Genomic DNA, 12,490 nt, shown 5'->3' with positions numbered 1-12,490 from the left:
CAGCGGGTTTTATTCCCAGGAGTAGTCGATCACTGGAACAGGTTGTGCGAGACACCAACTCGCTGAATTCCGTCAGGCAGCAGCTAGACCTGTTTTGGGTTTGGGGGCAGCTATCATCTCTTACAAAAGACAGGTACTTCAGGGAAGTCAGGACCAGAGTAATTTCTTAGACCAGTGGAACTAGGTAGGTCAGAGAGGAATGTCTCTAATAACCTGAGATTTTAATCTGTTTTTCCCTACTCCCTGAAGATAAAATGATTTCCATTGGGATGGGAATTCTATATATTGTGCAACACAAGGCACCACAATTGTGTGGGACATGCTGAATGAACCAGAGGGACCTGCCTGTCATCATTTGCTGTCCTCCCAACAAATGTGGGAATCAGTTGCTAAAACTCAGACTATCAGGTGGTGAAGGATATGATACTGGAATCTAGGCTTTATCCAGTTTCAAGCTTTTATTTACAGAGAGACACATTGCATATCATGCACCTCCACCAACTAAAAGGAGCTTCATTTCAGCCTGTTTCTTTTTAGATGAGATCTATAAGGTTGAAAGGGTTGGTAAGATTGATAATGGTCAACCCTCTATCTATTTTAATACCCACCAACTGAATACAACTAACACCCAAATAATGCATAATTAGCATGTGACCTTAATGTCTTAAAATATACTTGCATAATTGTATCTGAAGCAACATGGCAGTGGAATACAGCAAAAACTCAGTAACAAGTTTTAAAATTAGTTTCAGGTATTTTATTCCAGTGTTAACAATTTCCTTAGTAATGCTTACTTCCTTTCTGTTCAGACTAAGGAAATAGCATTCAAATATATTCCCAACATAAAATGTCATCACAAATAAATCAGCAGACAAAAATAACTTGGAAGTCAAAAGCTGTGCACCTCTTCACTAAATAGGACATGTTTGCATTTAAATGAAATTCCACATGTCATAGTGCAATGTTGCATCATATGTAGAGAATTATTCGATAGAATAGCATGTACCAGAACTTCAGTTACGGGGTAAAAATGTCAGTGAGGTTTACAACATCTTCACCCAAAGTTGCCATTACTGTCCTTGACTTGCATGTCTTGAACACTGCTGTAAAGCCAGTTTATTATTTACTCTTCAAGCAGATCTTTATAATCTGACAACTTGATGTGACAGGTGAATGCTGACTTACAAGTGCAGGATCAAAACTTTAGAAATGCATAATCAATTCAGTGTGCATTATTTAAAGACCAAACTCAATTTCCAGCTCCACACCAATACAAAAGATCTCACTAGAACATACGTTGCCTGCAACTGGCTAACTCAGCCAATTGTGAGGAGAGTGTCACAGCCCCTCTCCACAGAGCTTCAATTAGAAACTCAGCAGAATGAAAAACATGGCAAACATAAGCCAGTCAGTCATTCTTCATCTCTGATCACCGTGTTTGTGTTCCAATCCACTGCAGTACACCTGTTGTAACTAATTTTATTAATTTATTCCAAGCTCCTTTTACTGTGGCAAGTCAAAGGTCTACTAGTTAACGACATTATTAGCTCAGCATCTCATAAAAGCACACCATTTTAAGATAATTAACCAAATACTAGGAAATAGTTAGCCTGTACGAGGAAATAATTGAAAAAATATAGAACAGATGGCAGAGAGTAAGACAGCAGTAATTCATCAACATGGCTCTACTTTCATCATAAAAGACAAAAGTAAATGGTACTTAGATAATAAAAGTCAAACTCCCTAATTTTAAGTATCTTAAGCTTGGGACCAGCTACCATATGCTTTAATTGTACAGGTTCTGAATATCTTTTTTTTAAAAAGTTGTTCACTGTTTACAGCATATCAAGGTAGTATACAACACATCAGGAGAGAGGACAGTAATTTAGCACTAAAGGTATACGCATATCGAATAATACCATGTTATCAATTTGCTTCTAGGTGGATATAAGAGCATTTTAAACACCATGGGCAGAATTTTACATTCCCCCTTTGGCAGGTTTGTAGGCAGGGGGGGCCCGTAAAATTCCTTGAATGGTCTTCCCACTGGGCTCTCACCCGTTCCGACCTCTCTGCAATTTTATAATCTTTAGAACGATCGACCTAAATGGAGTTGGTGTATTTGGTGGCCGCTTTCGTGCCTTCGGAGATGGCGTGTTTGGCCAGTTCCCCTGACAGCACGGGGCAGACGGCGCTCTGGATCTACCTGACTGAGTGGGTGTGGCGCTTGTTGTAGTCAATGAGGTGCAAGGCCTCGGAAGTGATGCGCTTGAAAATGTCGACAACAAAGGAGTTCATAACACTCATGGCCTTGGACGAGATGCTGGTGGAAGGGCGAACCTGGGTCAGCCCCCTGTACACGCATATGTAATAGCTCTGCTTGCGAGATTTCCTTCACTTCTTGGGTGGCTTCTTGGTAACTTTAGTCAGTGACTGCTTCGATGCCACCACCCTTAGCCGCAGCCACCACCTCAGGCATTCCACACTACTTGGACCAATTTTGTAGTGGGACAGCCAAGGCCCAGGCCGGACTACCCCTTGCCCCAAATGAGGCCTTTAAGTGGCCAATTAATGACCCCCAGAGGTCCATTTCCTGCCCAGCCTCAACTTTCAGGCTGGTGGGAGGAGTTCAAGGGCAGGTGGGGAAGCCTGGAAAATGGCTCTGCTCAGGCCTTGAAGAAGAGGGGCGGGCGGGGTGGGGGTGGGGGGGGGGTGGTGTAGAGAGTATGGTGGTGCCTCCATCAACAGCCTCCTTTCAACTTCAGGCAATCCCCCACAAGTTCTGGCCCCTCTCACTGGCCTCTCCATCAACACCCCCCACACCCTTCTGCCCCCCACACCATGAGATCCCCATACTTCCTTGGTCCTGGACTCCTGTGTCTTGGACTCTGGGGACTGCTTGTAGTCTCAGTCCTGTCCACTGCAGTTTCTGGCATTGCTGGGACTAGAGAGCTGCCGGCCAATCAGATTGGTCAGCAGATCTCTGAGGTGGGGCTTCCTCCTGACTGAAGGGCAGAAGTCCCACCTCCAGCCAATTAACTTTCTTAGAGGTTTAAATGACTGCAGGACAGCTAGTATTAGCATTGATAGTCATGCATTGGCCAATAACTCTTCAGCGTGCAAGGAAACCCCACCATCCTAAAAATCCTAGTCCATAATTTCTCTCTCTCCCTTCCCCTTAGTCACCTCTTCCAAAGACATGAATTTTGCTGTAATTTGGTTCTATAGTTACGATAGTCCTCCATAATTTCACCCAAACAGCCATTCTTCATAATTGAGTCTACAGAGCAAGTATTGGCAAGCTATTCAGCCACAAAGGGCCATGTTAACTGAGGCTGACACTACCTACCTAAATGCCCATGTTTGTGCCTATCAGTAAAGGTCTATATAAGGTTCATTTAAGATGTCCCTTTGTAGCTCAATAGTTTCTAGCATGTTTTTTTTAAAATATTTGTCCTTGAGTTTGAGCATCGCTGGTAAGGCCAGCATTTATAGCCCATCTCTAATTTCCCTTGTGAAGGTGTTGTATTGGTAAATTCCCTATTTAACCACTGCATTCCATGTGCTTTAGGTACACCCATTATGCTGTTAAGAGGGAGTTCCAAGATTTTGACCCAGGTAGAGTGAAGCAAGAGCAATACAGTTCCAAGTCAGGATGATGGGTGACTTGGAGCAAAGCTTGCTGGTGGCCAGAGGTTCATTGAACAGAAATCATAGCTGATGCTTCCCCTTTCTAATGCAGAGACTCTAAATAGTTTTTCTAATTTCACCTTGAATGTGATCAGATATGAATTAACCCTGGAACCATGATATTCTATTTGAATCAGCACAAGGGACTATGAGCCAAAACTAGGGTCTTAAATCAGCAGAAAGCACACCACATTGTTAGAAGTCGCTAGTTGATTAAGTTAGACTGGGAAACTAACTTACATAATATGACAGTTGGTAAGCAATTTAAAAGAATTCACTGAAAATACAGAATCATTTTACATTCCCTTAAGGAATAAAAACCCCATAAGAAAAATGGTCCAACCATGGCTAAAAAAAAAAGTTAAAGATTGAATTAGATTAAAGGAAGAGGCTTATAATATTGCCAAAAGGCAACATTAAGCCCAAGGATGGATGGGAAAAAGGGAGGTGAGAAATTTACAATTCAGCAAAGGCTCATCAATTGATCAAGAAAGAGAAAATAGGATATGAAATGAAACAAGGTAAAAACACAAAAACATATTATAACGCCAAGGTGGTGTGTAAAAAGAATGAGATTAGCGAGAGTAAATGTGGGTCCCTCAGAGGCAGAGACAGGAGAAATTATAATGGGAATAGGGAAATGGCAAAGACATTAAACTAACACTTTTGGCTGTATTTAATCACTGGCACATCATTCCGGACAGTGGGTGCCACTTCGCTTTTGTGGTGGGAGCTGGTTCCCACGGGATTCAAATTTAAATTTAAGTTCTGGTGGCATGCACAGGAGACACATGATCATTGGTGAATCCTGCCTTTAGCTGACAATGCAGCAAGCACAGGTGCGCTATAAAAGAGCCTCTTGGGCAAACAGTGAGGCTCTGCATAACAGCCACAACATTCCTGCCCATCTCCACTATCAAAACTTTGTCCTATTTCTTGCTGCAACCCTTCATCATCCTGCTCAAACTTCTCTCCACATCACAAAGACTTTTCAACTGCACACACATCCGAGTCCTGAGACGCCCCATGTTTAGTGACATGTCACTGCAGATTCACCTCCAGGCCATCAGGAGATGCTCTTTCCCACAGATAGCAATATAGGACCCTTTCACTTGACCAAGGCAACCTGATCAGAGATTGCAGAGGAAGTGAACAACCATGGGGTTTACCAAAGAACCTGGTTCAGTGCAAGAAAAGAATGAACGACCTGCTCCAATCCACCAGGGTAAGTGGCACAGTCGCATGTTACCAAAGGGTATATCATGGGCTCATCAAGTGGATGTATCCTTGCAAGTGGGCAGCTAGGCCAGGCGAGTAAATGTGTGATTAGCCTTAGTACCACATGGCAATTGAGGCTAAAGAGTTTCTCAGTTTGGCTTCTGTGAGCATGTGTGAGAAATAGGGATACGTGGAGACAAAGGGGTGGGAGCGGTTAGGTGCCACATGACATGTCACTAAATCTGCATGTTGTCATGCAGGATAAGCAGACCCACAACTCAAGGGGTCAAGGACCAGGGGTGGAGTGCTGGACATGAGATTGCTCACCCCTGCAGTGGAAGGGACAATGCAGATTGCAGAGAAAAGGGAGGCTGAGCAATCACAGACAGCAAGGCTGGAATGGCCAGTCATAAGCAAGAGAATGCTTCCAACATACGGGCACACAAGGAAATGTGATGCTTATCCATAATACGGTTACTATTGATCTTCACTACAGGCAATGCCCAGCCCAGGCCACAGCCACAGCAGAAGCATGGAGACTCCATCTCTGGGGACGATGACACTAGAGGCCCAGAAGATGTCACCCACCTCTTCCAGAACCTCCACCAATACAGTTACGCCCACGCAGGTTGTGGAGGGGTCACATTTAGAACTGGGAGCACAATCCGGTGAGCACAATGCACACACATTCCAGTACCTGATGGAGGATTTAACGGCGGAGGCCAGTGACAGTCAGAGCTACTGGGGACCAGTCTCCTGCTTAGCCTCACATTGATGACAGGCCTCTGGTTGAGCCACAACAAGTTTGCTGGACATGCAGCAAAAGTTTGGAGAACATATAGCAGAGATTCCAGGGGTCATGCACAGTTTTGCACAGCCGATGGAGGACTCCATGTAAGCCATGAGTTCTGCCAAGCCTCGGGTATGTGAGTGCATGCCATCCTCCATGGAGAGATTGGTGACCGCCAAGGAGAGCCAGGTCTAACATACGCATATGCATTCTGATCCGCCTTCCATTGCTCAAGCCATGGTCTCCATACAGCAATGGCTAGGTGAGAGGAGGGCGAGGCATGTGGACCTCCCTCAAGGTTCCCCTTCCCTTCAGGAAGGCAGGGAAGTACCATTGCACACAGAGTGGGAGAAGGAACACATTCCTAGCGCCCTGCGGCCTTCCTCTCCTGGCGCCCCATGGCCTTCCTCTCAGGACACCCCAAGGGTGAGTGCCTCTTCTAACCCCGTCTGCCTTTGACCCCTTTTGCCTCCAGTAGGCAACGCAGAGCAGAATGTCCCTGCACCAGTGCAGGAGACCCCCATAGGCCAGAGCCCTCAAGGCCTTGGACCTCCATAGACACTCACCAGTCATCAAAGGCAATGGGGCAGGACACTGAGCAGACTGCCTCCATCTCAGCTGCTGATATCGGTGTTGCACCAAGGCATAGTGGGCAAAAGAGAAAACTCAAGACTTTGAGAGAGCACAAAGGTGGAACAGGGGTATTAAAAAAATTCAATTTGTCACATGTTAATATTGCATATTAGGCTGGTTTAATTTTATTCTTGTGTACATCATCATCATTACTTGGGACCTTAGTCAGAGAGATAAACGTACTGGCACGCCTCACGGTTGGTATGCACTGATGGCTACAGAGGAGTTAGGGTCATTTCCTTTATTGTGAAGGAAACCATGTTGTGTGTCTGTATTCAGTCTTTATTAAATGTCCGTTATTGTCCAGTTTTGTACTCACCAGTCTGTGGGACATGGCTGTACATGCAGACTCGGCTGGCCTTCCAAGGAGATGGTCCGAGATTATTTTCAATGGGAATAATGGAACTGTTATAGGTGCGCTCAAGCCCCTGTAATGATGGTGCAGAATCCAAGTTCTCGGTCATGGTAGACTGATAAATCTATGTCCAACTGTGAAATGGATGTCTTAGGAACCAGTGTTCACAAGTGAATTTGAGAGACAGAGGTCTCTTCCCCTTGTCTTCTACATGGCAGAGAATACAGGTTCAGAGGTAGCTCTGGGAGGGAGGCTGGCATGGGTTGGTTCATATCCCGAACAGGTAATGGAGTTCTGGTGTGTGAGAGGTTCCTCCATGGCCCTGGCAACCAGTAGGGTCATGCATATTCATGGCCTCCTCCTCAGGCTCATCCAATTCATCCTCATCTGAGGAGTGCTGCTCCTCTCTCTTGTCCTCTTGCAATTTCTCTGTGATGCATGTCCAAGTTGTGCAGTGCAGCTATTACTTCACAGCTATTCATGATATCCGATGTGGTGCGTACTGCAGAGTCCCTCCAGGCTAATCAAAATGGCGGAAGCGCATTTTCAGTAAGCTAATGGTTTGCTCAATCGGAGGCATGACCTGGATTGTTACTGCTCTTCGCTGCACCATGGGGGATGCCTCATTGGTGTCATCAACCAGGTCTAGAGGTGACACCCCTTGTCACCCAAGATCCAGCCCTCAATCTGGGCTGAGACCTCAAAAAGCTCTGGGACCTGTGAACTGTGCAAAATGTTCTAGTTATGAAAGCTCCCTGCGAAACAAGCACAGGCATGCAGGATTCTTTGTCTGTGGTGGCAGACCAGTTGCAGGTTCAAAGAGTGAACGACCTTGCGATTCACAAATAGTGCTGGCTGGTTGCGGGCAATTGTAATGGCCACGAGTGCAGTTGATGACCCCTTCCACTCTAGGGAGACGAGCGACGCCCAATGCCCTTGCCACATGACTGTCCTCATCTGCGAAGTAATTGATGAATTCATTCACATGACAGAAAAGGGCAGTGGTCACCTCCTTTATGCAGCTGTGTGTGGCAGCCAGTGAAATGTCACATGTCACCTTGGAGCCCTGGAAACCACCACTGGTGAAAAAACCTGAACACAGCAGTCACCTTGAGGGCCACTGGTATGGGGTTCCTGCCAAATCCACGTGACTGTGGGTCTTGCTGCACAATCCCACATATTTCAGTGACCACTTCCCAGGACAGCCTCAACCATCTCTGGCATTGCCTCTCTGACATCTGCAGGTAGTTAGTTCTTGACCTGAGGATGTGGTGACTGTAGTGTAGTGGTTAATGTTAAATCTGTAAATAGAAAGTCTACCTCATCAGTGAGTAGCATCACATGACAACAGAACATGTTGAGAGATAGCTCTATGCGAAGCCTCATGCTAAGTCTTGTCCTGTATATAGCTAGAAGAATGTTGAATGAAAGTTAAAGTTTACCAACAGCCTTGCCTCCAGCAGTCTCTATCATTCTTAACCAAGGACAACTGAATCTATGACCTTTAACAGATGGTGGCAGCAGTAAAGACAACAAAAAAAAAAGCACCCGGTAAACAGCTCAAGACAGAAAAAGCTGTAATCAAAATGACTGCAAGGAAAGGACGCCATGGGAGCAAAGACTAACAGAATTCGAAAAGTGAAGAAAAGCCATGGAGAAAATCTTACCCTTACCAGAGTGTTTTGAACATGTGGAAGACCCGAATCAAGCCGAGAAGTGGCATAACTAGCATCACAGGTTTACCAGGTACAGAACTGCTTCAAAACTAGCAGAGAAGCCTGGCAAGGAACAAGTCAGCACCCTTCTCAATGCCATAGGCGGTAGTGGAAATGATATAATGGTCAGACAAGGCATAAATGAAGAAGCAGTGACACATGGAGATGTTATAAAAGCTTTTGATACATATTTCACCCTTACAAGAAACACAGTCATAGAAAGGGCGAAGTTCAATAGGCGTACGCAAAGATGGGGAGGGACCATAGATTACTTTATTAATAATTTATATCCTCTAGCTGTGAATTGCGAATATGGAGCCCTGAAAGATGAATTAATTTGGGACTGCATTATTGTAGAAGTCATAGAGGAGACTTTTATCAGATTTTCTTCAATTGAGGGAGGCTTTAATGCTATCAAAAGCTGTGCAGTTAACAAGGCTGGCAAAAGCGAGAAAGCAAAACCATGTATTTATTTGAAGTAATAGGGAAATTTTGTGGAGAAAAACAACGGACAGTGCAGTTTGTAGGACACAGGAGTAGCAGCGTATCTACTCAAAAACAGAGAAAGAGCGAAGGGGCACAGTAGCCGTCACTACTCAGTGTTCTCACTGTGGCGGGAAAAAATTGCCTTGGTGGGAAGAGTATCCTGCCAAAAATGCGGAGTGTCATTCCAGGAAGAGGAGGGTTATTTTAAAGCTGTATGCTGCAGCAAAAGGCTCCCAACTTAGAAATGTAAGGATAAACCAATTAAAGCAAAAAGTATTCAAGAAATTGAAGTTGCAAAAGTCAATGAAGTGCTGTTCTTGGGAGAAATTACAGGATCTAATGGGAACTATCAGAGCACAGACATTATGGTCAACAGGTAGAAAACATACTTCAAATTAGACACAGGAGCAGGAGTTTCAGTTCTTTCAGACTCAGGAGTGGCTAAAGCAAGACTTCCTACAGCCATCGGCCGTACAACTCCGGTTCAGGAGGCATTCAACTGAAAGTCAAGGAACAGCTGACTACTACACTTCAGTACAAAGGAAGAGAAATCACAGAAACTTTGAATGTGATCCAAAACCAAGAGTGTTCACTATTAAGCTGCAAAGCTTGCACAGGTCTACAACTCATCTATAAAGTAGACAAATTGGGAAGCCAAGACAAACAAAGAATTCAGGACAGAATTTCCAAACTTATTTGGAGGTTTTGGGGAGCTGAAAGCAGCCTATCACATCACACTGAGACCAAATGCCAAACCAGTGTGCTTGTTCACCCCAAGGAAAGTTCCACACCCGCTTTTACAGAAGGTGAAACAACAACTTGAGTCAATGCTGCATCAGTTGAGTAATCTCATCTGTAACAAAAACCTACAAGTTGGTATTCAGGTATGGTTCCAGTACCAAAACAGCTCACTGCGAATCTGTAGTTAAAGGGAGTGGAAAGCTGTGGAAAGGGAAATCCACCCAACGGCATCTGTGGATGAGTCTAGCAAAGCTAGCAAAAAGCACAACTTTTATCAAACTAAATCCAAACAGTGGCTTCTGGCAACTACCTTTGGACAAGGAATCCAAACTACTGACAACATTCATCACACCTTTAGGTGGTTAATGCTTCAATCGACTACCGTTTGGTATTCTATCAGTACCAGAGATTTTTCAGAGGAACAATGACGGGCAGTTTAGAAGGATTAGAAGGAGTCGTGTGCCACATGGATGACATCCTGATTCACAGGTCTACTACACTGGAACATGATGCCAGAGTGAGAGCAGTTTTGCAATGCTTGCAAGAAGCAGGACTAACTCTTAATAATGTGATTTCTCATAACCATTAAAATTTCTGGGACACATTGTTTACACATTAGGCATCGGGACTATCCTCAAAAAATCAAGGCAATCAAAGATTTTCCACCAACTCGCAAGATCTTGGAGCTTCAGAGCTTCATGAGAATAGTCAATCAAGTAGGAAAGTTCTTACTTAATCTGGCATATGTAAGTGAACCACTGTGACAATTGCTTAGACAAGACCAAGCATGGTGTTGGGAAGAAAATCAATCAATTTTGTTTGAGAAGGTAAAAGAGATGCCAATTCCACTAGACATACTGGCTCACTATGTTCCTGAACTGCTTATGGTAGTTGCCGCAGATGCATTATGGACCAGGAGAAGTCTTTCAAATTCAGAGAGGTGGTAAACCCAGCATTAAGCATCTCGATCATTGACTGAAATGGAACATTGATTGATATGGAACAAAGTTACACTGTAATTGAAAAAGAAGCATTAGCAGCTACTTGGGCTTGTGAGAAGTTTGCCGACTACGTCTTAGACCTAAAGTTTACCATTGAGACAGACCACAAGCCATTGGTTACATTATTAAATGCTAAAGAATTAGCATCGATCCTACAACCAAGTATGTCCAAGGAAAGCAACCATCTACAGCAGACACATTGTCACGCATTCCTGTTGACAAGCCTGAACAAAAGGACATAAATTTTGTTGAAGATGTGGAGTACTATATATCAGTGACCACAAAATTTCAACCAGCAACAAGGGGCTAAATTTTGAATTCAAAAGGCATTAAAAGCAGATGAAAAATGCAGGACTTCTGCAGCAGCACTACCAGACTGACCAGTGTCTGCTGACTGCTGTCTCAGTTTCCAATGCAGCTGAGGCAGAGTCCTACAATTTAAAACGAGATAAAAAATACCTGGAAAAACTCAGCAGGTCTGGCAGCATCGGCGGAGAAGAGTACAGTTGATGTTTCGAGTCCTCATGACCCTTCAACAGAACTAAGTAAAAATAGGAGAGGGGTGAAATATAAGCTGGTTTAAGGGGGCGGGGGGATGCTGCTTGACAGGGAGCCAATGCAAATTAGCAAATACGGGGGTGATAGATGAATGGGTCTAGGTACGAATAAGAGCATGGGCAGAGTTTTGGATGACCTCAAGTTTACAGAATGTAGAATAGGGGAGGTCAGCCATGCTGCCATGAAACCTTTTTTGTCTACCTGAACAGGAAGACACCATCTTGGTTTGTTTAAGAGGTCAGATTGAGAGAGGAGCAGCAAGTTTGAAGCTGGTGAGGTGGTAGCACCGGAGAAATTATGGAAATTGGGAGGAGCAAGGTCTTGAATGGATCAAATTCATACTCAAAACGACTTAGGGCACCTGTAAAACCATAAAGAGTCAACAACTTACTGAGAGGAAAAGAAAATCATCAAGAAAATAAAGTGCATAACTATATATATTATTTAGAAACACGTTTATGAAAAGAGGAAACAACCTATAAAAACCTAAATGGTGCTAAAAATGTTTGGCTGAGTTCTTTTGAATAAACTATAAACTTTCCAAGGAATAAGTCATGTTTAATAATCAACTACGACCCACCCACTTAACAGTGAACTGCTGGATTACATCCACTCTCTGGATGCTCTTCTCTCTTTCATAATCTACTCACTGAACCCAAACACTTGGTCCTTATTCCCCATTTACTTACCGAATATCACACCCACACTCTCGGTGATTCTGAACGCAAATGTGCAAAAACCCAAAAAGCAACAAAGGTTCCAAATGCACAAGGGAAGCGTGTTCCCCTTTCAAAGGATCGCCCTGAGACGCCCAGGGTTGCGGGAGCTTCCTCTTTCACACAGCCAGGCGAAAGCTTACAAGGCTGGATAAAATCACAGTGCGCTCTTTCCCCCAACAACCAACAGAGGTGCAAGATTTACCTGAAGCAGTAAAGTTGATGTTTAGGCTGGAAAGGAAGGATCCCATCCCTCGCCTCAGTCTGTCGCTCCCGCAGCTTTCACTTTGAGCAACAACTACCGTGTTATAATGGACAGCTCACACAGCCAATCAGCTAAGGGTAAGGAAGAGTAGTGAACCAATGAGGATCTAGATTCTGACGGAGCTGCGTGGCGGCGTGAGTTCGAGCTTGACTTTAGTGAATTAGGAACTAAAGCAGTAAAACGCAGCAACCCTGAATAAAGAGAAAATGTAGGAGTTCTGCGAATGTTGAGAGCGGAAATCCGCGGCGCCTCGATAAAGTCCAGCCTTTAATGCGGGTGTTATAGAATGAGACAAGGCATGCCTATATTTCAAAATACGAGA

At 44.2% G+C, this 12,490-nt stretch overlaps 1 protein-coding gene across 3 annotated transcripts in view; it reads right to left on the bottom strand.

Annotated features, from left to right (window-relative positions):
• Positions 1 to 12,213, bottom strand: part of LOC144678974 (inactive ubiquitin thioesterase OTULINL-like) — a 56,516-nt gene extending 44,303 nt beyond the window's left edge. Inside the window, exon 1 of one of the 3 annotated variants that reach the window (XM_078539121.1) lies at positions 12,109 to 12,213. In XM_078539121.1, the coding sequence (XP_078395247.1) occupies positions 12,109 to 12,154 (46 nt within the window). In that variant the 5' untranslated portion in view covers positions 12,155 to 12,213. Of the gene's footprint in view, positions 1 to 8,359; positions 8,526 to 11,010; positions 11,026 to 12,108 lie in introns of those variants that run through there. The other 2 variants (XM_078539125.1, XM_078539123.1) reach the window with 2 other exon arrangements.
• Between the last annotated feature and the right edge of the window lie 277 nt (positions 12,214 to 12,490).

The sequence above is a fragment of the Cetorhinus maximus genome, chromosome 3 (genome assembly GCF_964194155.1).
Source record: "Cetorhinus maximus chromosome 3, sCetMax3.hap1.1, whole genome shotgun sequence".
Taxonomy (NCBI): Eukaryota; Metazoa; Chordata; class Chondrichthyes; order Lamniformes; family Cetorhinidae; genus Cetorhinus; species Cetorhinus maximus.
The sequence above is the reverse complement of the archived record's forward strand: the minus strand, read 5'-3'. Positions and strand labels throughout refer to the sequence as shown.